General features: G+C 45.0%; 1 protein-coding gene across 2 annotated transcripts in view; it reads right to left on the bottom strand.

Moving 5' to 3' along the window:
• Positions 1-24,575, bottom strand: part of LOC139581449 (ras-GEF domain-containing family member 1C-like) — a 42,055-nt gene extending 17,480 nt beyond the window's left edge. For both annotated transcript variants that reach the window (XM_071411224.1, XM_071411225.1), the window contains exons 1-2: positions 23,993-24,575; positions 2,634-2,866 (exon numbers count right to left, since the gene is read on the bottom strand). In XM_071411224.1, coding sequence (XP_071267325.1) covers positions 2,634-2,855 — 222 coding nt within the window. In that variant the 5' untranslated portion in view covers positions 2,856-2,866; positions 23,993-24,575. The remainder of the gene's footprint in view (positions 1-2,633; positions 2,867-23,992) is intronic.
• Between the last annotated feature and the right edge of the window lie 1,760 nt (positions 24,576-26,335).

Raw genomic sequence — 26,335 nt, 5'->3', positions numbered from 1 at the left:
CTGTGGAGGGAAACAATGGGTTAAACACATAGGCTTTCTGTGGAGGGACACAATGGGTTAAACACATAGGCTTTCTGTGGAGGGAAACAATGGGTTAAACACATAGGCTTTCTGTGGAGGGACACAATGGGTTAAACACATAGGCTTTCTGTGGAGGTACACAATGGGTTAAACACATAGACTTTCTGTGGAGGGACACAATGGGTTAAACACATAGGCTTTCTGTGGAGGGACACAATGGGTTAAACACATAGGCTTTCTGTGGAGGGAAACAATGGGTTAAACACATAGGCTTTCTGTGGAGGGAAACAATGGGTTAAACACATAGGCTTTCTGTGGAGGGACACAATGGGTTAAACACATAGGCTTTCTGTGGAGGGAAACAATGGGTTAAACACATAGGCTTTCTGTGGAGGGACACAATGGGTTAAACACATAGGCTTTCTGTGGAGGGACACAATGGGTTAAACACATAGGCTTTCTGTGGAGGGAAACAATGGGTTAAACACATAGGCTTTCTGTGGAGGGAAACAATGGGTTAAACACATAGGCTTTCTGTGGAGGGACACAATGGGTTAAACACATAGGCTTTCTGTGGAGGGAAACAATGGGTTAAACACATAGGCTTTCTGTGGAGGGAAACAATGGGTTAAACACATAGGCTTTCTCTGGAGGGAAACAATGGGTTAAACACATAGGCTTTCTGTGGAGGGAAACAATGGGTTAAACACATAGGCTTTCTCTGGAGGGAAACAATGGGTTAAACACATAGGCTTTCTGTGGAGGGAAACAATGGGTTAAACACATAGGCTTTCTGTGGAGGGAAACAATGGGTTAAACACATAGGCTTTCTGTGGAGGGAAACAATGAGTTAAACACATAGGCTTTCTGTGGAGGGAAACAATGGGTTAAACACATAGGCTTTCTGTGGAGGGAAACAATGGGTTAAACACATAGGCTTTCTGTGGAGGGAAACAATGGGTTAAACACATAGGCTTTCTGTGGAGGGAAACAATGGGTTAAACACATAGGCTTTCTGTGGAGGGACACAATGGGTTAAACACATAGGCTTTCTGTGGAGGGACACAATGGGTTAGACACATAGGCTTTCTGTGGAGGGACACAATGGGTTAAACACATAGGCTTTCTGTGGAGGGAAACAATGGGTTAAACACATAGGCTTTCTGTGGAGGGACACAATGAGTTAAACACATAGGCTTTCTGTGGAGGGACACAATGGGTTAAACACATAGGCTTTCTGTGGAGGGAAACAATGGGTTAAACACATAGGCTTTCTGTGGAGGGACACAATGGGTTAAACACATAGGCTTTCTGTGGAGGGAAACAATGGGTTAAACACATAGGCTTTCTGTGGAGGGACACAATGGGTTAAACACATAGGCTTTCTGTGGAGGGACACAATGGGTTAAACACATAGGCTTTCTGTGGAGGGACACAATGGGTTAAACACATAGGCTTTCTGTGGAGGGACACAATGGGTTAAACACATAGGCTTTCTGTGGAGGGAAACAATGGGTTAAACACATAGGCTTTCTGTGGAGGGAAACAATGGGTTAAACACATAGGCTTTCTGTGGAGGGACACAATGGGTTAAACACATAGGCTTTCTGTGGAGGGAAACAATGGGTTAAACACATAGGCTTTCTGTGGAGGGACACAATGGGTTAAACACATAGGCTTTCTGTGGAGGGACACAATGGGTTAAACACATAGGCTTTCTGTGGAGGGAAACAATGGGTTAAACACATAGGCTTTCTGTGGAGGGAAACAATGGGTTAAACACATAGGCTTTCTGTGGAGGGACACAATGGGTTAAACACATAGGCTTTCTGTGGAGGGAAACAATGGGTTAAACACATAGGCTTTCTGTGGAGGGAAACAATGGGTTAAACACATAGGCTTTCTCTGGAGGGAAACAATGGGTTAAACACATAGGCTTTCTGTGGAGGGAAACAATGGGTTAAACACATAGGCTTTCTCTGGAGGGAAACAATGGGTTAAACACATAGGCTTTCTGTGGAGGGAAACAATGGGTTAAACACATAGGCTTTCTGTGGAGGGAAACAATGGGTTAAACACATAGGCTTTCTGTGGAGGGAAACAATGAGTTAAACACATAGGCTTTCTGTGGAGGGAAACAATGGGTTAAACACATAGGCTTTCTGTGGAGGGACACAATGGGTTAAACACATAGGCTTTCTGTGGAGGGACACAATGGGTTAAACACATAGGCTTTCTGTGGAGGGAAACAATGGGTTAAACACATAGGCTTTCTGTGGAGGGACACAATGGGTTAAACACATAGGCTTTCTGTGGAGGGACACAATGGGTTAAACACATAGGCTTTCTGTGGAGGGAAACAATGGGTTAAACACATAGGCTTTCTGTGGAGGGACACAATGGGTTAAACACATAGGCTTTCTGTGGAGGGACACAATGGGTTAAACACATAGGCTTTCTGTGGAGGGACACAATGGGTTAAACACATAGGCTTTCTGTGGAGGGACACAATGGGTTAAACACATCCAGTATTTCCATTTTCATTAACATTATATTCCTACTACTATTTCTACTTCTGAGGCTGGGGCCACTACAACCAGGGTGGTGTTTACCTCTGGGTAGTAGTCTGCGGTGGGCACCAGGTGCTGGATGAGAGTGTCCAGAGAGGCGGAGGTAATGGGGGGTCCATCGGCCACGCAAGCCCCAGGTCCTCTGGCCTCCTGGGGGCCTTCCTCCTCCTCAGGGTCAGCCTCAGAGCAGGTGGAGGCCAGGTGGGGGCTGAAGCCACTGGGGGTGAACATGGTGCCTGCTGCTGGGAACACAGTCTGGGGCATTCCTCTCCTGGCTGGGATGGACAGACAGAGAGATACATTCAGCAGACTAGCTGTTTACCCTCTCAGAGCATTATCTCTAGTTCAGTCTCCACTACACACTCATTCCATCCCAGTGACTTTACAACCTGCCAGCCAAAGCCTCCGTTGTTGGGGGAAATGGAATATCCCCCCAACCCCCAGCAGGCCGTCTCCAAGGACGATGCAATACAAGAGGGGAAATGTGTGTCATACTGTCGCCGTCGAGACCTTTGCCGTAAGAAAGTGTTCCGTTTCCTCTCTCCCTAACCCTCATCTCTCTCTCCAACCCTCATCTCTCTCTCTACCCCTCATCTCTCTCTCTCTACCCCTCAACTTTCTCTCTCTGTACCCTCCTCCCTCTCTCTCTACCCCTCTTCTCTCTCTCTCTGTACCCCCTCCCTCTCTCTCTACCCCTCATCCCTCTTTCTACCCCTCATCCCTCTCTACCCCTCATCACTCTCTCTACCTCTCATCACTCTCTCTACCCCTCATCCCTCTCTCTACCCCTCATCCCTCTCTCTACCCCTCATCCCTCTCTCTACCCCTCATCCCTCTCTCTCTACCCCTCATCCCTCTCTCTACCCCTCATCTCTCTCTCTACCCCCCATCCCTCTCTCTACCCCTCATCCCTCTCTCTACCCCTCATCTGGCTCTCAAGACATCACTCTCTATTTTTTTGTTTTTTGCCCAAAGTCGACCTTTAAAGTAACTGCTCAGTGTTTCCAGAGTTCTATGAAATATGACCTTAATTAATTCCATTATGATTGAAATTGTAATTAAGTATGTTAAAAGGCAATGTTTTTGTGTGGGTGTACCCCAACAACAGAATGTTGTGGGCGTATATCGGTCATTAAAAATATTAATGCTGATTGGCCAGCTCATCCTCCTCAGGAGGATGACATCATCCTGTATGAGGAAATAGCAAGCATTTTTGAAATGGTCTATTTGAGATACTAGTTTGAGGTGTTTTAGAAATAATAAAACATCTCCATGCTTTTAGAAATAATAAAACATCTCCATGCTTTTAGAAATAATAAAACATCTCCATGCTTTGGCCACAAATACGAGTATAGGATGAGTAAACAAAATTATTTGGGTGTGAGTCCACAGAATATAAACTTTATGAAGTGAAACTTTCAATGGACAGTTACTTTAAAACTGAAACATTTTCTCTCAGCCTCAGGGCAAAACGTGTAGAGTAGCAGGAATTTAGCTTTAAATCTGCAAAAAAATATATAAGACTTATGACAAAATGACTTATGACAAAATAGCATTATAAAACTGAAATTGTTTCTCTCTGCCCCATGGCAAAATGTGTTGAAATGCAGGAAGTTGCAAATCTGTTTTCCCTAAAAACTAAATTTGTTATACTTTTTTAGGGGGTTGGGGATGGACCTTCCACTTAAACTGTGTTTTCAAAATACCCTTCCATATACCCCTTAACATACCTCTTGAGAGGCATAATAGATGTCAAACTGTGTAGAATTGCAGGAAATTTGTTGTACCTCCGGACCCCGTCTACAACACCTAAGAGGTGAGATGTCAAGCCAACGTAGCAATGTGAGATTGTGACGCTTCTCAAGTTTCCTCTCCAAGACTTCCTCTTCCCTTTGTTTCTTTGCCCATATTACACACACACACACGCAAACGCACACGCAAACACACGCAAACACACAAACACAAACACACACACACACACACACACACACACACACACACACACACACACACACACACACACACACACACACACACACACACACACACACACACACACACACACACACACACACACACACACACACGCACACACACGCGCACGCACACGCACACGCACACGCAGTGTGCGGGAAGGGGAAGCGGGAGAGGGTGGCTGTCACTCTACTCTGCCTGCATCATCTCTGATAAAAGGTTCTTTAAAGCAGCTGACATTTCCTTGTCTTTGGTTGAAAGGCAGAGGTCATGGTAATCAGCAGTTCAGTGTGTTCAGACTGTGACACAGTGACATAAATAACAGCATCCATTGAGGGGAGAAAGGAGGTATTTAGGCCAGCAGTCAACACCCTGCTCCTTTCATTAAGCTGTCACAGTCCACCTGTCTGGAACCTGACAACATTCTAGTCTTCTGACGTAACTCTCCTCCTCTGACAGGGTGCATCTATTTCACAGCATGTACATGTATAGGCACACACACACACACACACACACACACACACACACACACACACACACACACACACACACACACACACACACACACACACACACACACACACACACACACACACACACACACACACACACACACACACACAGGCAGGCTGGCACACACACCATCACCGCTTTAGTCTCTGACCTTTTTGACTGTTTGGTGATAAATGACATGAAAAAGCAACAGGACTTAGCAAAGTGAATTAAAACAATGGATTGTGAGGTCTGAGATATATTCTGACCCAATTAGAAGCCATTATCTGCATTGTGGTTGTACTGTGTTTTTAAATTGTCCAATAAAATCAATCAATCAATATCTCACTTTTCCTCAGTATTTTACATATATAATTGTCTAGATGTGATTATGCTGGGGAAAGCCCAGTGTCCTTGCAGTACCACTGCTGTGGTGTAGATTACCCTGGCACTGCCAGCTATATGCTGTCCTAGTGGGATCCCTACAGTAAGCATTTCCTATGTAAGGCAGGGCTGACTGTCTAGCTGAGTGACTGGCTGACTGTCTGACTGGCTGGCCGACTGGCTGACTAGCTGACTGCCTGGATGACTGACTGGCTGAATGACTATGACTGGCTAACTGTCTGTCTGGCTTGCTGACTGGCTGACTGACTGGCTGGCTGGATGACTGGCTGAGTGGATGACTGACTGACTGCCTGGCTGACTGGATAACTAACTGGTTGATTGACTTGCTGACTGGCTGACTGTGTAGTTAGGCCTGTACAGCTCTGTGGCCATGATGGGTGTGGCAGGACATCTGTGAGTTCAACCATGTGTCACCACTGTTTGTATAAACTAATCCCCTGTATTAGCCCAGAGACAGATGAGCGGATGAACATGAGTGTGCGTGTGAGTGTCTGGGTGCTCAGTTGGTACCTCTGTTACACACGGACGCAGGCACACGCATGCACACACACACACACACGCACAAACACACAAACCAGCCCCATCATTTATTCATGACATGACGACATCGCCAGGTGATGCATCATGGTCTAGCAGTATAGGAAACAATAATACACACATCCTGTCCAATGTGTTTTACAGTAGTGCTGACTCACATCTACAGTATCAGACACATTTAGCTGCGCAAAAATAATAATGAATTATGCTGCAATGCTTTTTGCACGATTTCCAGCAAAATAGGTGAGATCCCCCTGCAGACACACCCATAACCTACTGTAGAACCAACCTGCTTTTAACACCTCTAAAAGTCAAAGGGGGTTCAGTATTTATGTATTTATATCGGTCCGCTAATACAGCACTATTAAAGGCCCAGTGCACTACTTTTGTCATAAAATATAAAAAATAAAACATTAAAAAAATATATATTATGATTTTTCAGCACGCCTACTTCCCACGGCTATACCTGTAGATATAACACTTTTGTATTTATTTTATAAAATATTGAATTTGGACAATATTACTATAGCCCACACAAATGCATTGAATAACACATTCCTAAATGGAAAAACAGACTGTAAAAAAATCTATCATGCAGAAGAAGGTTTTGAAGTGTCTGCCCTATGTCTAGGAGATATAAGAAAGCTCAGGAAACATTTTAGTTTTTTTTATACATATTTAACTCCTTTTTTTTGGCACAAAATTACCTCCATTGAATTGAATTGAATTTATTTTGGGCAACAGACATATACAACAAAATGTACAATGTGGACCCAGAGCATATCACCTGAAAGTATTAATTAAAATGCTTATTTCCAAAGTGGTCCTCGATGGTAAAAACAATAACACATAACGATTAAAAGACAAGACAAAATTACAAACAACCATAAATACATTCATTTATATTGACATCCTAAAAAGTGTCACTATTCACTGCACTTCTCCCTAACCTTAAAAATCAACCGTATTCATTTCACATTAAAACAGTCTATTAATTACACATCATGCCGATCCTTCAAATCAATCCACCTGACCAGCAGTAGGGGCACAAGGGTCAGTGGAGTGGTTTCCCTTAGACAACCTTGTCCAAAAGAAAACCTTTTACTCTTTATTTGCTTGTTCTCCAAGGGAAGGCTATTCCATTCTTCCATTCATTTTAATCGGTACTGCGATTACCTTCAGACAAGTCTTGTGACAGTTGGGGGGGGGGGGGGGGGGGAGAACATGATTGTGTTCGTTGAGAGTCTCCCCTTTTCATAGTGGGATCATATTAGTTAGTACGCCAAACCGTTCGGCCCAGTGGCGGTTGGTGACGTTTAGGATGAGGGAGTATGACTATTTTCTTTATGAGCATGGCCTTATTTCTATTACAGCATATTGGATGACTGTCATTCCTATTCCATTCACCCAGTTCAATGTTTAGGCTACTACATGATACTCACATTTTACCTAAACCCATCATAAGGTTGCTACAACCTAGCCTATGAATGAAAGTTTACAATGTAGGTGCGCAGGTCGAGAGAAAAATGTGTAATCAAGGTGACAGTTAGTGCGACATTCAAAACCGCCTTGCACAATCTTGCCTGCATCAAGCTGATCTAGGGTGTAATCAGCTATGTTTATCCTCGTTTCATTACGTTTGCATCCGATTAAGAAGCGTTTTTCAACAGACTCGGCAGAATGAATACACCCCTGATCACATGCGAACACAGTTCACTTTCATAGCAGCCACATACCGCATGATACCTGTGATTGTTGTATAATTCCTTCTTGCATCTACGTGCTCTCCTCCACTCACCTTTTACATTCGCTTGTGGACTTCAGTGCACAACACATCAGCTGTATGTGACCAGGCAAAAAAAAACTTTCCAAGCCAAACCTTCATATCATAACCGCAAACCGCTATACACAGCCTACATTGTTATTAGCTATTAGCTAATGTTAGACAACATAGCTAATAGACTATTAAGGATTAAGATTTTCTTCCGTCACATTCCCATAGGGCCTGGAACATCACATCAACTAAAACACAGCAGGTGTTTATCATACTACCTGGCCGAGACCAACAGCAGCAGCAGAAGCGTGTGTGTCTAGAATCTAGACAGATGTAAGTCTCATTGTGCAGTGGAGTAGATATACACCACCGACAGACAACCTTTTGTTCCAGTGGGGCTGCTATCCTCACCGTCATGGGGAGCCGCTTGCTTTGTTCTGTCAGGATTAACACAGGGTGCCACTGTCTGCAGAGATTTACACACACACACACGCACACACACATACCGCCCGTGAGCACACACACACACCGCCCGTGAGCACACACACATACCGCCCGTGAGCACACACACACACCGCCCGTGAGCACACACACATACCGCCCGTGAGCACACACACATACCGCCCGTGAGCACACACACACACCGCCCGTGAGCACACACACACACCGCCCGTGAGCACACACACATACCGCCCGTGAGCACACACACACACCGCCCGTGAGCACACACACACACCGCCCGTGAGCACACACACATACCGCCCGTGAGCACACACACACACCGCCCGTGAGCACACACACACACCGCCCGTGAGCACACACACATACCGCCGTGAGCACACACACATACCGCCCGTGAGCACACACACACACCGCCCGTGAGCACACACACACACCGCCCGTGAGCACACACACACACCGCCCGTGAGCACACACACACACCGCCCGTGAGCACACACACACACCGCCCGTGAGCACACACACATACCGCCCGTGAGCACACACACACACCGCCCGTGAAAGAAAGGCATTCGCTTGACTGAGGTGCTAAAGCTGTCAGACTCCTCCCTCCATATCTTTCTCTTTTTTCACCTGTTCCCTTTCTTTCTTTCTTTCTTTCTTTCTTTCTTTCTTTCTTTCTTTCTTTCTTTCTTTCTTTCTTTCTTTCTTTCTTCCTTCCATTGTCGCTCTCATACAGAGACCCTCTCCTCTCTACAAAAGGGAAAATAAATAAACATAAATATAGGTTGTATTTACAATGGTGTTTGTTCTTCACTGGTTGCCCTTTTCTTGTGGCAACAGGTCACAAATCTTGCTGCTGTGATTGTACACTGTCGTATTTCACACAATAGATATGGGAGTTATCAAAATTGGGTTTGTTTTTGAATTCTTTGTGTGTCTGTGTAATCTGAGGGAAATATGTGTCTCTAATATGGTCATACATTTGGTAGGAGGTTAGAAAGTGCAGCTCAGTTTCACCTAATTTTGTGGGCAGTGTGCACATAGCCTGTCTTCTCTTGAGAGACAGGTCTGAGTATGTATATAGTCAAAGCTTTCCTTAATTTTGGGTCAGTCACAGTGGTCAGGTATTCTGCCACTGTGTACTCTCTGTTTAGGGCCAGCATTTCAGTTTGCTCAGTGTTTTGGTTAATTCTTTCCAATGTGACAAGTAATTATCTTTTTGTTTTCTCACGATTTGGTTGGGTCTAATTGTGTTGCTGTCCTGGGGCTCTGTGGGGTCTGTTTGTGAACAGAGCCCCATGACCAGCTTGCTTAGGGGACTCTTCTCCAGGTTCATCTCTCTGCAGATGATCGTTTTGTTATGTAAGATTAGGGAATCGCTTCCATTTAGGTGGTTGTAGAATTTATCTGCTCTTTTCTGGAATTTGATAATTAGTGGGTATCGGCCTAATTCTGCTCTGCATGCTTTATTTTGTGTTTTATACATTTACATTTTACATTTTAGTCATTTAGCAGACGCTCTTATCCAGAGCGACTTACAAATTGGAAAGTTCATACATATTCATCCTGGTCCCCCCGTGGGGAATGAACCCACAACCCTGGCGTTGCAAGCGCCATGCTCTACCAACTGAGCCACACGGGACCACGTTATGTTGTACTCTCTCTCTCTCTCTCTCTCTCTCTCTCTCCACCTCTCTCCACCTCTCTCGCTCTCTCTCCACCTCTCTCTCTCACCTCATCTCTCTCTACCCCCCTCTCTCACCTCATCTCTCTCTACCCCCCTCTCTCACCTCATCTCTCTCTACCCCCCCCCCCTCTCTCTCTCTCTCTCTCTCTCTCTCTCTCTCTCTCTCTCTCTCTCTCTCTCTCTCTCTCTCTCTCTCTCTCTCTCTCTCTCTCTCTCTCTCTACCCCCTCTCTCTCTCTCTACCCCCCCTCTCTCTCTCTACCCCCTCTCTCTCTCTCTCTCTCTCTCTCTCTCTCTCTCTCTCTCTCTCTCTCTCTCTCTCTCTCTCTCTCTCTCTCTCTACCCCCCCTCTCTCTCTCTCTCTACCCCCTCTCTCTCTCTACCCCCTCTCTCCCTCTCTCTACCCCCTCTCTCCCTCTCTCTCTACCCCCTCTCTCCCTCTCTCTCTACCCCCTCTCTCTCTCTACCCCCTCTCTCTCTCTACCCCCTCTCTCTCTCTCTCTATCCCCTCTCTCTCTCTCTACCCCCTCTCTCCCTCTCTCTACCCCCTCTCTCCCTCTCTCTCTACCCCCTCTCTCCCTCTCTCTCTACCCCCTCTCTCTAACCCCACTCTCTCCCTCTACCCCACTCTCTCTACCCCCCCTCTTTCAATTCAATTCAATTTCAATTCAAGGGGCTTTATTGGCATGGGAAACATGTGTTAACATTGCCAAAGCAAGTGAGGTAGGTAATATACAAAAGTCAAATAAACAATAAAAATGAACAGTAAACATTACACATACAGAAGTTTCAAAACAATAAAGACATTACAAATGTCATATTATATATATGCAGTGTTGTAACAATGTACAAATGGTTAAAGCACACAAGTTAAAATAAATAAACATAAATATGGGTTGTATTTACAGTGGTGTTTGTTCTTCACTGGTTGCCCTTTTCTTGTGGCAACAGGTCACAAATCTTGCTGCTGTGATGGCACACTGTGGAATTTCACCCAGTAGATATGGGAGTTTATCAAAATTGGATTTGTTTTCGAATTCTTTGTGGATCTGTGTAATCTGAGGGAAATATGTCTCTCTAATATGGTCATACATTGGGCAGGAGGTTAGGAAGTGCAGCTCAGTTTCCACCTCATTTTGTGGGCAGTGTGCACATAGCCTGTCTTCTCTTGAGAGCCATGTCTGCCTACGGCGGCCTTTCTCAATAGCAAGGCTATGCTCACTGAGTCTGTACATAGTCAAAGCTTTCCTTAAGTTTGGGTCAGTCACAGTGGTCAGGTATTCTGCCACTGTGTACTCTCTGTTTAGGGCCAAATAACATTCTAGTTTGCTCTGTTTTTTTGTTAATTCTTTCCAATGTGTCAAGTAATTATCTTTTTGTTTTCTCATGATTTGGTTGGGTCTAATTGTGCTGTTGTCCTGGGGCTCTGTGGGGTGTGTTTGTGTTTCTCTCTCTCTCTCTCTCTCTCCCTCTCTCTTTGTGAAACCTGTTCCCCAACCTGAATGATTCACACACTTGTCTGTCAGTGAGGCAGAAAGGAGAGGAAGGAGAGAGAGGAGAGAAACAGCTACCAGCCTGCTCTCTCAGACTCAGAGGTTAGAGGTCATTGGAGTTGGGGAACTCTAAAATCAGACGGTAGTGTAGTGGAGAGAGGAGTGAGAGCGGCTGGCTGAATCAGTGAGGTAGCAAATCTCTGTCTGGATTCTTAGACATATAGGATTAAGGGGCCTGTTGGGGTTAAAGGGTTAATGAGTAGGGCCATTGAGGACAGATTCACAATAGGCCAGCTGATTCAGTCAGGCATTACATCTCAGTCTGCACTCTCAGACACAGAGGTCAATGGTTAGAGGTCAGGGGGTAAGATCCATTGCTTCCTGAGTACACTCAGGGCTTTGTTTACACCAGGGTCAATCCAAGGTTGAGAGCCCCTCTTCCAACTTTTTTATTCAGCCTGGCCCAGGCTGTTTTAGTGTCTTATTCAGAGACCTTGGAAGCTGTATAAAGCCTAGAGAGGCTGAGGCAGTATAGACACCCGGGCTGTTTACCAGTGATTCATGTAAATTTATCACTCCCAAAGTCAGAGTGAAGCGAGGACAAGACCAGTTGTGTCTCTGTACAGCAGCAGTAGCTGTTATCCTATGTCTGAGAGACAGTATCTAGCAGGGAGGAGACAGAGGATTTATTATTTAGTCTGTCATACAGTACATGACCAAAAGTATGTTGATACCTGCTTGTCGGACGTCTCATTCCAAAATCATGGGCATTACTATGGAGTTGGTCTCCGCTTTGCTGCTCTAATAAGGGGCTCCCGAGTGGTGCAGTGGTCTAAGACACTGCGGCTCAGTGTTAGAGGTGTCACCGCTGCATCACATCACATTGCACGGCACACAATTGGCCCAGCATCGTCCAGGTTTGGCTGGGGTAGGCCGTCATTGTAAAATAAGAATTTGTTCTTAACTGACTTGCCTAGTTAAATAAAGGTTACATATAAAAAAAGAATAACAGCCTCCACTCTTCTGGGAAGGCTTTCCACTAGATGTTGGAACATTGCTGTAGGGACTTGCTTCCGTTCAGCCACAACAGCATTAGTGAGGTGGTGCACTGATGTTGGGCAATTAGGCCTGGCTCACAGTCGGTGTTCCAATTTATCCCAGGTGTTAGATGGGGTTGAGGTCAAGGCAGGCTGTGCAGGCCAGTCAAGTTCTTCCACACCGACCTCGACAAACCATTTCTCTATGAACCTGGCTTTGTGCACGGGGGCATTGTCATGCTGAAACAGGAAAGGGCCTTCCCCAGACTGTTGCCACAAAGTTGGAAGCATAGAATGTCATTGTATACTGTATTTTTAAGATTTCCCTTCACTGGAACTAAGTGGCCTAGCCCGAACCATGAAAAACAGCCCCAGACCATTATTCCTCCTCCACCAAACGTTAGAGTTGGCACTATGCATTAGGGTAGGTAGCGTTCTCCTGGCATCGCCAAACCCAGATTCGTCCGTCGGACTGCCAGATGGTGAAGAGTGATTCATCACTCCAGAGAATGCCTTTCCACTGCTCCACAGTCCAATGGCGGTGAGCTTTACACCACTCCAGCCGATGCTTGGCAGATCATGGTGATCTTAGGCATATGTGCGGCTTCTTGGCCATGGAAACCCATTTCATGAAGCTCCCGACGAACAGTTATTGTGCTGACGTTGCTTCCAGAGGCAGTTTGGAACTTGGTAGTGAGTGTTGCAACCGAGGACAGACAATTGTTATGCGCCACGCGCTTCAGCACTCGGCAATCCTGTTCTCTGAGCTTGTGTGGCCTACCACTTCACAGCTGAGCCGTTGTTGCTCCTAGATGTTTCCACTTCACAATAACAGCAATAACTTACAGTTGAACGGGGTAGCTCTTGCAGGGCAGAGATTTGCTGACTTGTTGGAAAGGTGACATCCTAAGACGATGCCACGTTGAAAGTCACTGAGCTCTTCAGTCAGGCCATTCTACTGCCAATCTTTGTCTATGGAGATCGCATGGCTGTGTGCTCAATTTTATACACCGGTCAGCAACACGTGTGGCTGAAATAGCCGAATGCACTACTTTGAAGGGGTGTCTACATACTGTTGTATATAAAGTGTATCAGCTCCCTCTGGACATCTATATAGTGGAAAATGTTATAACTGACAGCCAATTGGATCGACAAGATCCTTATATTCAAGTGGGTTATGAATGAGGAAGATATTACAAAAACCTTTCAGAGTCACCTCTCAGATGCCAATGGTGACATGAAACATCCTCTATGGGTATGGCAGCACTCTTGGTTTTCTTGTTGTCATTTTCTGGTTCAAAGGTCATTCAGGATTGATCCCTCCCGGACAAGGAGATGTCAAATGTTACCCTTACCCTCCCTTTGGTGGGTGAAGAGGTGGGGTGAGGAAGAGGTAAGAAGGGATGATTAGGGGTGAGAAGAAGAATGAGAATGGGTGAGAACCAGTGAGTAGGAGACATTCCACCCTAGGGCAGGAAGCCTGAGGCCACCTGACTCTCTCCTCTCCCCCTCCCCCCGACTCTCTCCTCTCCCCCTCCCCCCGACTCTCTACTCTCCCCCTCCCCCTGACTCTCTCTTCTCTCCTCTCCTCTCCCCTAACTCTCTATAACACTTGTCATCTAATTTCAGCTCTGCTTGTTAACTCTATTAGCAAGTTCATTATTTTAGCGCCTTTTCCATTTTTAGGAACTGCTCTAAAAAAACATTGGCATACTTGTAGTGCTGACACTGTTTTGGGGCGTAGTGAGAGTGCTTCGGAGCGTTGTTGCACTACTGGCCTATATCAGGGATGTTCTTTGAAAGTTGTTTGCTTTGAAGTGATTCTGTGGGCTTTATCTCAATTTGAGCCCAGATGTGTTTTTTAAATAGGATGTCATCTGAGCACAGTAGTTATTGATCATCACAATAATAAACCATTATGTTTTTCTCTCTCTCCACTATACCGCATCTTTCCCCTCCACTAGTCCATCCATTCCCTTCCCTGCCCTACTTCTCAACCCTCCATGTCAGGATGCCTGTACAGATGGCCCTTCAGCAGCCTGTCCTCCCATTGGGGACTGCTGGCATGGGAGCCATTTTGGCTCACCATTCTCCACAGTCACAACAGGACCCCAAAAGTCTATTGGCGTCCAGCACTATGCCTGAGGAGAATGAGTAAGGCCAGGCCACTCTTCTGCCAAGTTGAGTGGAGTTAACGCCAACATAGAGAGCGAAAAATTCCAAGCTTATGTCTCAGCGCGCTTTCTAACAAACCATAAACCGCCTTCCTTTGTTTGTGGTGTGGGGGATTCAGCTGCAGACAAATGAGTGTATTGTGTTACACACACACACACACACACACACACACACACACACACACACACACACACACACACACACACACACACACACACACACACACACACACACACACACACACACACACACACACACACACACACACACACACACACACACACAAACTATCAAGTTACCATTGCAGTATTCCATTTCTCCACCCATACGCCACCCGCCTTCTTTCTGTGGTAAGGCATATCAGTGAGAGAGAGAGAGGCTGAGCATAACATGAACACTTTCCCTAAATCCCTCTGTTGAACAGCCACCACCATCCTGGATCAGCTTCATCAATCCCCAGCGTAAACCTCTTTGGGAATATTCTTCCAAAATACACTACCTGGGAGTGTGTGTGTTAGAGGCAACCAGCCGGGCCCACATCCCTGTCATTGAGCATTTCTCCTTTGCCAAGATAATCCATCCTCCTAACAGGTGTGGCATAACAAGAAACTGATGAAACGGCATGATCAATACATAGGTGCACCTTGTGTTGAGGATCATATAAGGTCACTCTAAAACTTGCAGTTTTGTCACACAACACAATGCCACAGATGTCACAAGTTTTGAAGAAGTGTCCAATTGGCATGCTGACTGCAGGAGTGTCCAACAGAGCTGTTGCCAGATAATTTTATGTTAATTTCTCTACCATACAACGTCGTTAAAGAATTTGGCAGGAAGGGTTCTAAGGAGTATTTCTGTCTGTAATAAAGCCCTTTTTGTGGATAAACTGATTCTGATTGGATGGGCTAGGCTCCCCAGTAGGTGGGCCTGGCTCCCAAGTGGGTGGGCCTCTGCCCAGTCATGTGAAACCCATAGATTAGGGACAAATTTATTTATTTCAATTGACTGATTTCCTTCTATGAACTGTAACTCAATAAAATTGTTGAAATTGTTACATGTTGTATTTCTATTTATGTTCAGTAGGGCTCTGTTGCTCAGTTGGTAGAGCATCAGTGCCTGGATAGAATAAATCACTTTCTAGTTACCATGAGATCTTTTGGTGCGAATCAAAAAGGATTGTCAAATGTTCTTTACATTGATTTTGCACAACCATGCAAAAATAATTGCCGGATAATGCAATCAACTACAAGTAATTGGCAACCGATGCAAATCTAATACCGCTGCATTACTAATTTCATAATGTCTGTCAAGATTCTGATTTAATGTAACTGTATCCCTTATTACCCGACAGAGACATAATGTGACATGAGAGACAGAGACATGATGTGACATGAGAGGACATGATGTGACATGAGAGAGAGAGACATGAGGAGACATGAGAGACAGAGACATGATGTGACATGAGAGGACATGATGTGACATGAGAGAGAGAGACATGAGGAGACATGAGAGACAGAGACATGATGCGACATGAGAGACAGAGACATGATGAGACATGAGAGACAGAGACATGATGAGACATGAGAGACAGAGACATGATTAGACATGAGAGACAGAGACATGATGTGACATGAGAGACAGAGACATGATGTGACATGAGAGACAGAGACATGATGTGACATGAGAGACATAGACATGATGAGACATGAGAGACAGAGACATGATGTGACATGAGAGAGAGAGACATGAGGAGACATGAGAGACAGAGACATGATGAGACATGAGAGACAGAGACATGATGAGACATGAGAGACAGAGACATGATTAGACATGAGAGACAGAGACATGATGTGACATGAGAGAGGGAGACATGAGAGACAGAGACATGATGAGACATGAGAGACAGAGACATGATTAGACATGAGACAGAGACATGATGTGACATGAGAGAGAGAGACATGAGGAGACTTGAGAGACAGAGACATGATGAGACATGAGAGACAGAGACATGATTAGACATGAGAGACAGAGACATGATGAGACATGAGAGACAGAGACATGATGAGACATGAGAGACAGAGACATGATTAGACATGAGAGACAGTGACATGATGAAACATGAGAGACAGAGACATAAGAGACAGAGATATAATGAGACATGAGAAACAGGGACATGATGAGACATGAGAAACAGAGACCTGATGAGACATGAGAGACAGAGACATGATTAGACATGAGAGACAGAGACATGATGAGACATGAGAGACAGTGACATGATGAAACATGAGAGACAGAGACATAAGAGACAGAGATATAATGAGACATGAGAGACAGGGACATGATGAGACATGAGAAACAGAGACCTGATGAGACATGAGAGACATAGACATGATGTGACATGAGAGACAGAGACATGATGAGACATGAGAGACAGAGACATGATGTGACATGAGAGACAGAGACATTGTGACTGAAGCATAACGAGTGTGTCTTTGGAATGTAGAATATGATGTCTTTTTGGATTTGTCCAAGCCATGTATTTGGACTACCTTATAACAACAATCACCAGACAGACTAACAGCCCAGCCCCTCTCTGTGTTTACCACTCAGACACACTCAGACCCTGAGTACACACTACCCAACATGACCCTTTAGACACACTCAGACCCTGAGTACACACTACCCACCATGACCCTCAGACACACTCAGACCCTGAGTACACACTACCCAACATGACCCTTTAGACACACTCAGACCCTGAGTACACACTACCCACCATGACCCTCAGACACACTCAGACCCTGAGTACACACTACCCACCATGACCCTCAGACACACTCAGACCCTGAGTACACACTACCCACCATGACCCTCAGACACACTCAGACCCTGAGTACACACTACCCACCATGACCCTTTAGACACACTCAGACCCTGAATATACACTACCCACCATGACCCTCAGACACACTCAGACCCTGAGTACACATTACCCACCATAACCCTTTAGACACACTCAGACCCTGAGTACACATTACCCACCATGACCCTTTAGACACACTCAGACCCTGAGTACACACTACCCAACATGACCTCACATTCTGGGCTGTGGCAAGCCCCTTTCCATTTCACGTTACGTCAAAGTAAATTATGCCCTCGTTAGGCACACACCTGTTTCTCTCTCTATACCGGGCCTGGATTGGAGGATTGGGGCACATGTGGTGCAGGAGTCCACCTGGGAGAGGTTGAATGACTACCCTGGCCATGGTGACTCACAGGAACCCTTATCAAACAGGAACTTGAGCCCTCAGAGCCTGTGTCCACAAAGCGTCTCAGAGTAGGACTGCTGATCTAGAATCTGTCCATATAATCTTATAATTATCTGAAAGGCAAAACTGATCCTAGAACAGCACTCTTACTCTGAGACACTTTGTGGATAAGGGCCCAGGTTTCACTTTAAAACTTTAAAGTGAAACTACATAAACTCAACAAAAAAAGAAACGTCCTTTCACTGTCAACTGCATCATCATTTTCAGCAAACTTAACATGTGTAAATATTTGTATGAACATAACAAGATTCAACAACTGAGACATAAACTGAACAAGTTCCACAGACATGTGACTAACAGAAATGGAATAATGTGTCCCTGAACAAAGGGGGGGTCAAAATCAAAAGTAACAGTGAGTATCTGGTCTGGCCACCAGCTGCATTAAGTACTGCAGTGCATCTCCTCCTCATGGACTGCACCAGATGTGCCAGTTCTTGCTGTGAGATGTTACCCCACTCTTCGACCAAGGCACCTGCAAGTTCCCGGACATGTCTGGGGGGAATGGCCCTAGCCCTCACCCTCCGATCCAACAGGTCCCAGACGACCTCAATGGGATTGAGATCCGGGCTCTTCGCTGGCCATGGCAGAACATTGACATTCCTGTCTTGCAGGATATCATGCACAGAACGAGCAGTATGGCTGGTGGCATTGTCCTGCTGGAGGGTCATGTCAGGATGAGCCTGCAGGAAGGGTACCACATGAGGGAGGAGGATGTCTTCCCTGTAACGCACAGCTTTGAGATTACCTGCAATGACAACAAGCTCAGTCCGATAATGCTGTGACACACCGCCCCAGACCATGACGGACCCTCCACCTGCAAATCAATCCCGCTCCAGAGTACAGGCCTCAGTGTAACGCTCATTCCTTCGACGATAAACGCGAATCCGACCATCACCCTTGGTGAGACAAAACCGCCAGTCCTGTCTGGTCCAGCGACGGTGGGTTTGTGCCCATAGGCAACGTTGTTGCCAGTAATGTCTGGTGAAGACCTGCCTTACAACAGGCCTACAAGCCCTCAGTCCAGCCTCTCGCGGACAGTTTAAGCACTGATTGAGGGATTGTGCGTTCCTGGTGTAACTTGGGCAGTTGTTGTTGCCATCTTGTACCTGTCCGGCAGGTGTGATTTTCGGATGTACCAATCCTGTGCAGGTGTTGTTACACGTGGTCTGCCACTGCGAGGACAATCAGCTGTCCGTCTTGTCTCTTTGTAGCGCTGTCTTAGGCATCTCACAGTCTCACACACGGACATTGCAATTTATTGCCCTGGCCACATCTGCAGTCCTCATGCATCCTTGCAGCATGCCTAAGGCACGTTCACGTAGATGAGCAGGGACCCTGGGCATCTTTTTTGTGTTTTTTAGAGTCAGTAGAAATGCCTCTTTAGTGTCCTAAGTTTTCATAACTGTGACCTTAATTGCCTACCATCTATAATCTGTTAGTGTCTTAAAGACATACCACAAGGGGGATGTTCATTAATTGTTTATGGTTCATTGAACAAGCATTGGAAACTGTTTAAACCCTTTACAATGAAGATCTGTGAAGTTATTTGGATTTTTACGAATTATCTTTGAAAGACTGTAACGGCAGCCTTCCTTCTCTTCAAGAGAAGAGGAGGTGTAGCAGGGATCGGACCAACACGCAGCGTAGCCAGTGCTCAACATGTTTAATTATAAAAAAAACAGTGAACACTTAACAAATACAAAATAACAAAAAGTGGCAAACCGATACAGTCCTAGCTGGTGCAGAGACAACACAGAGACAGGAAACAACCACCCACAAAATCCCAACACAAAACAAGCCACCTTTATATGAGTCCCAACACAAAACATCTGCCTCTGATTGAGAACCATATTAGGCCAAACATAGAAACGGACAAACTAGACACACAACATAGAATGCCCACCCAGCTCACGTCCTGACCAACACTAAAACAAGCAAAACACACAAGAACTATGGTCAGAACGTGACAAAGACAGGGTCCTGAAAAAGGGATGTTTCTTTTTTTGCTGAGTTTAGTTTCAGAGAGTGCATAGAGTCGATTGTAGCGATTTTGTGTTGGTAAATGGATGAATGTGTTAACAGTAAGAAGCTCAAGTTCTTGGCAGTAGAGGAGAGGAGCCTCAGAAGATGACTTTTACCTTTCCCTATGACGCACTTACTTCAATAAATGTGAGCCATTGTGAGAGAGGACACAGAGGTAAGGGTTTCTGCCCTTTTCCCAATGTGTCACCAGAGAGATGGAGAGATTGAGAGAGAGACAGTTAAATAGAAAGAGTGACAGACAACAGAAAAGGCCTAGGGCTGCATGCAGAGTTCTGGTGGTTAGAGAAGGCTACATGCAGGGTTCTGGTGGTTATAGGAGGCTACATGCAGGGTTCTGGTGGTTAGAGAAGGCTACATGCAGGGTTCTGGTGGTTAGAGAAGGCTACATGCAGGGGTCTGGTGGTTATAGAAGGTTACATGCAGGGTTCTGGTGGTTAGAGAAGGCTACATGCAGGGGTCTGGTGGTTATAGAAGGCTACATGCAGGGGTCTGGTGGTTATAGAAGGCTACATGCAGGGGTCTGGTGGTTATAGAAGGCTACATGCAGGGGTCTGGTGGTTATAGAAGGCTACATGCAGGGTTCTGGTGGTTATAGAAGGCTACATGCAGGGGTCTGGTGGTTATAGAAGGCTACATGCAGGGGTCTGGTGGTTATAGAAGGCTACATGCAGGGGTCTGGTGGTTATAGAAGGCTACATGCAGGGGTCTGGTGGTTATAGAAGGCTACATGCAGGGGTCTGGTGGTTAGAGAAGGCTACATGCAGGGTTCTGGTGGTTAGAGAAGGCTACATGCAGGGGTCTGGTGGTTAGAGAAGGCTACATGCAGGGGTCTGGTGGTTATAGAAGGCTACATGCAGGGGTCTGGTGGTTATAGAAGGCTACATGCAGGGTTCTGGTGGTTATAGAAGGCTTCATGCAGGGGTCTGGTGGTTAGAGAAGGCTACATGCAGGGGTCTGGTGGTTAGAGAAGGCTACATGCAGGGTTCTGGTGGTTAGAGAAGGCTACATGCAGGGTTCTGGTGGTTAGAGAAGGCTACATGCAGGGTTCTGGTGGTTAGAGAAGGCTACATGCAGGGTTCTGGTGGTTAGAGAAGGCTACATGCAGGGGTCTGGTGGTTAGAGAAGGCTACGTGCAGGGTTCTGGTGGTTAGAGAAGGCTACATGCAGGGTTCTGGTGGTTATAGAAGGCTACATGCAGGGGTCTGGTGGTTATAGAAGGCTACATGCAGGGGTCTGGTGGTTATAGAAGGCTACATGCAGGGTTCTGGTGGTTAGAGAAGGCTACATGCAGGGTTCTGGTGGTTATAGAAGGCTACATGCAGGGTTCTGGTGGTTAGAGAAGGCTACATGCAGGGGTCTGGTGGTTATAGAAGGCTACATGCAGGGGTCTGGTGGTTAGAGAAGGCTACATGCAGGGTTCTGGTGGTTATAGAAGGCTACATGCAGGGGTCTGGTGGTTAGAGAAGGCTACATGCAGGGGTCTGGTGGTTATAGAAAGCTACATGCAGGGGTCTGGTGGTTAGAGAAGGCTACATGCAGGGGTCTGGTGGTTATAGAAGGCTACATGCAGGGTTCTGGTGGTTAGAGAAGGCTACATGCAGGGGTCTGGTGGTTATAGAAGGCTACATGCAGGGGTCTGGTGGTTAGAGAAGGCTACATGCAGGGTTCTGGTGGTTAGAGAAGGCTACATGCAGGGTTCTGGTGGTTAGAGAAGGCTACATGCAGGGGTCTGGTGGTTAGAGAAGGCTACATGCAGGGTTCTGGTGGTTAGAGAAGGCTACATGCAGGGGTCTGGTGGTTAGAGAAGGCTACATGCAGGGTTCTGGTGGTTAGAGCATCTCTGTGTGAAAAGATCAGCTACAGTAGCATTAGGTCTACTGGGGAGGATCTCAGGCTGGAGCTCCATGCTGCCTGCGTGTGTAGGGGAGGGTGGGAAACCTGAACCCCCTCACTCCCCCTCAGACCCTGGGGTCCTGGGAGGAGCAGGGTGGAGAAGAGGGGTGGAGGGGACCGGAGATGAGGGTGTGGGAAAGTTGTAGCAGGGCTAATGCCTTTGGTGTGGATGTCAGCCAGAAGGTCTTGAGTGTCTCTGCCCACCTAACAGGTTTTCTAAGCCTAGTATAATCATAATACCTCATAGGGGACCCATCCATGCACTACAAACTCAAATACATCCTGTATCAAGGAATCCATCATTTATAGATTGTGACAGAGTGAATGTGTGTTCAGTGAGAGGTGGCTGAGAATCTGTAAAAAGTTGGGATACTGTTCGCATTCACAATGAAATGAAAATGATAGGTAACATGCCACTGGGGCCACATCTCCAACATGTTTCCTGCTCTAGTACCTCTGTATGGTTTGAATATTCAATAACTGTTGATTTATGACTATTACGATATAGAGAATACATTTGCCTACCTGGGATACACACGTCCCTCAGAAGCTCTCTACGAAATCATCCTACACACGTGGGAAATTTACGCAGGGGCTATGATGATCCTCAGACCTCAAAACCATAAGCTGTACACTAGGCTACACTGTATGAATATAATTCTAACAAAATAATGGTGTAAGTCCAGGAACTGCTAAATAGCATTTAGCCTACTATGCTACTAGTGCTGTGAAGAGCAGAATAGCAACACCCTGTTTGAGGAAGTAGTCGCGTTTACAATGTATCCCTGCACGGTTAATGATTACACAGAGGCAAGATAAGAAAGGTAAGTTTAGCATACAAGCCATGTAGTTTAAATGGAATGAATGTACATTATTTAGGATAGCTGTGTATTTCTTACTCTTTCCTCATGTTTCCTTATTGCTGTTGCTCTAAGATGGCAACTCAGTGGGAATGTGCCAATTGAATCTCAGCAAGGAAACTCATAGTTGTATTTGATTAATGTTTTATAAAAAAGTATGGATTTCAGCAAACAAAGAAAGGCACACATCAACAGAGGACAAACATAAACCCTTACCATGTACCTAAGAATTTACATTTTTGAAGTATTAACTGCATAGTGACTAGAAGGAGCCAGGAGGTTCATTTAAACAACTCTAGTCTGCGCTCACCTCTGTGGATGATATCATCGTGGAGTTGAGGTAGTCAGGGGGTTTCTGATTCAAACATGGTAGTAGAGGCAACGTGACCAGTGTAGTAGATCCAATGAGATGCTGCTCGGGAATTATTATATATAGGTAAACTTTTGACCAGCACTCTGCAGAACACTCTGCACAACAATAGCTGTGTAATCTATTGAACTAATTTGCATAATACTACAAAGTTAAATTGTATTAGAGATTGAGAATGTACACTCTCCTACTTATTTTAATTGGATGGTGAAGCTAAAACGTTTAATTTGGCTCTATACTCCAATATTTTGGATTTGAGATAAAATGTTGTGCTATTTATGCCTCTAAAAACGTATCACTTATCATTATTCACTTCTCATTCATGATTATCCATAATCATGGTAGCATCCACATTAATGTCGAAGTGTTCAGAAACAGTTACCAGTGACTCCAAAATGTGACTAGATACATATAGTGCTTTCATTTCTAAGCGATAAAACATATTTATGAAAATACCCTCAAATAAAAGGTGACATTCTGTACCGTCACCTCGTATAAATCATTTGATCTCAAATCCAAAATGCTGGAACATAGAGCCAAATCAAACGTTTTAGCTTCATTGAACAAATAAATATGTATGCTATAGTGGAGTGTAGTTACAGCCAACAATGACAAGTGAATTTAAGCTTCAGTCATGCACAATTCTCTCCTGACAGCATGTTGACGTTTTAATGCTCTGTCGTTGATTGGATAGACAAAGATTGACATATGCCACAAGCATATTTTAATGCAGATAAAGTAATTCTTAAACACTCTCACGCACACACGCGCACACACACGCGCACACACACACACACACATACGCATGTGTGCGTGAATGAAATTTAAATCGATTATTCTGCTTATCAAATAGTAACCTCGCTTCACTTACCAGTTCTAGACACTGTTCCCCATCTTTCCTCTTGGTGAGTATTCCCTGTATTATATTAATTCTACAGTTCTGCTAATCCAAAGATCCGTGGGGGAAAAATATATTATGCAAAAGTAAGATCCAAGGCAGCTGATTTGTGTTAAGCCACAATGGAATGACGTTAGGGTCTACTCAGGACAATGTCTTGGTTTACAGTAGCACATATATTCGTGTGATCATTCACTTGTCTTGATCTTCTAAAACGCCCTTATTCTTGAGCAAAATCCGTAACCTTCACAGAACAATACGCGTAAAATAAAACCCAACTGAAAACCATTCAGGAGTCTCTTCGTTCGCGGAAAGTCCCTTCACTGTTCATATAGTGTCTTCAACGCGCAACAAAGGTGTGGTAATGTACCAGCTCCTTTTTAAACATACAATCACGGCTGTCCAGTCCAGTCTGTGTCCACCGCCAGACAACCCCGAGAGTGATAGGCTACAGCAGGGCTGGTCAGCGCATCAGACGTCCTCAGAGAGCTGGCAGAGAGGAGAGCGAACTAACGACGATGAATAGAGAAATCCAATATCCTCAGCAAACAAGTCACCCGCGAGTCTCTCTCTCTCTCTCTCTCAATACACACACCTACCTGCACGAGTCCTAATCTCCGCCTCTCTCAACATTAGCCTACTCGGCCTCCAGCAAGCAATTCCATCCTATATATTTATTGCTAATGTGAATTAAGCGTTTGATTCACTGCATGAATAGGTCATAGCACATGTATAGAATATCAAAGCACATGTATAGAATTTCATTGTTTGCCTTTGTATTTACACACACTCTTTAATAAAATAATGACACAATTAATATTAATATTATTTGTTAATTATTTACTGATTTGACAGTTAGTCCCTGTTGTCAAGTTGAGTTTATGAGTGTGTTGATACACTACATGGCCAAAAGTATGTGGACACCTGCTCGTCGAACATCTCATTCCAAAATCATGGGCATTAATATGGAGTTGGTCCCCCCCTTTGCTGCTATAACAGCCTCCACTCTTCTGTGAATGCTTTACACTAGAAGGTGGAACATTGCTGCGGGGACTTGCTTCCATTCAGCCATAAATGCATTAGTGAGGTCTGGCTCGCAGTCGGCATTCCAATTCATTCCAAAGGTGTCTGATGGGGTTGAGGTCAGGGCTCTGTGCAGGTCAGTCAAGTTCTTCCACACCGATCTCGATAAACCATTTTTGTATGGACCTCGCAAAGTTGTGCATAGGGGCACTGTCATACTGCAACAGGAAAGGGCCTTCCCCAAACTTTTGCTACAAAGTTGGAAGCACAGAATTGTCTAGAATGTTGTCGTGAGTTGACCTTAACATTCATCTGAAGACTGTTATTTATCGAATCAACTAACTATGTTTCGTTGTTGCCCGATTAAATGAATCATGTAACGATTAACTCATTATGATCTTGGGCACCACGAGAGCGACTTGTCGTGTAATCCTGAATAGAACTACAGAGTTGATTGTTCCTTCCATTCGCTCTTGAAGATGCTTTTTTGAAGATAGGCAAGCCAGCCGTATCGATGGTTCCCAAATGGGGTGATGATGGAAGCGTAATAAGATGGTTTGAGCACAGTAACAGGATGGTCCTACTTAAATTTGCTTTCTAAGATACTTTACTTAGGACAGCTAATCAGCCATACCAGCGATTGTCTGGCAGATGAGTTTATCGTCTCCACCTCGCGTTGGTTCACTGTGTTAAATTCTTGATCCATCATTTTGCGCGAAAGGGGCGGTTCTGGCGGGCTGACACACTCTCTGACCTCACGTTGGGGCGGTGACTACTCACTGTGCAAAGTTATGGATAACAATGATCTCTTATAATCTATCAAATCATATCCCTCTTTTAACAAAACACTTTCATCATTTTTCGTATTACATGCACAACCCATAATATAGAAAATTCAACTATGTAATATGTGTATTTCCTTTATAACATTTCTAATGACATCACAAAATAACAAACAAAATTATATTAGTGTTCTATAGATCGCCTTGGACCGTTCCCCACGTTCTACGTTAGAAATATTGTTCCAGTATTTACTTTGGAACGTGTTAAAGTTTCAACGGGAAAAGGTCTGTTGAGACAAAGCACATTCCTTTGGTGAATTTGGAGAGTACAGGCCTGGAACTTCTCCCTTGATTTACAACAGGATGTTAGTGTCAATCCCCACTAGTTCTATCCTCCCCCTCTACGGGTGAAAGGGGGTCTGATTGAAGTTAGTCATTGCAAACCTGATCTGACCTATTTGGATTCTCGTGGTAGTCATGACAATGTCATTGTATGCTGTATCGTTAAGGT

The sequence above is a fragment of the Salvelinus alpinus genome, chromosome 7 (assembly GCF_045679555.1).
Source record: "Salvelinus alpinus chromosome 7, SLU_Salpinus.1, whole genome shotgun sequence".
NCBI classification, from domain to species: domain Eukaryota; kingdom Metazoa; phylum Chordata; class Actinopteri; order Salmoniformes; family Salmonidae; genus Salvelinus; species Salvelinus alpinus.
This window is presented reverse-complemented; position numbering and strand designations above follow the sequence as displayed.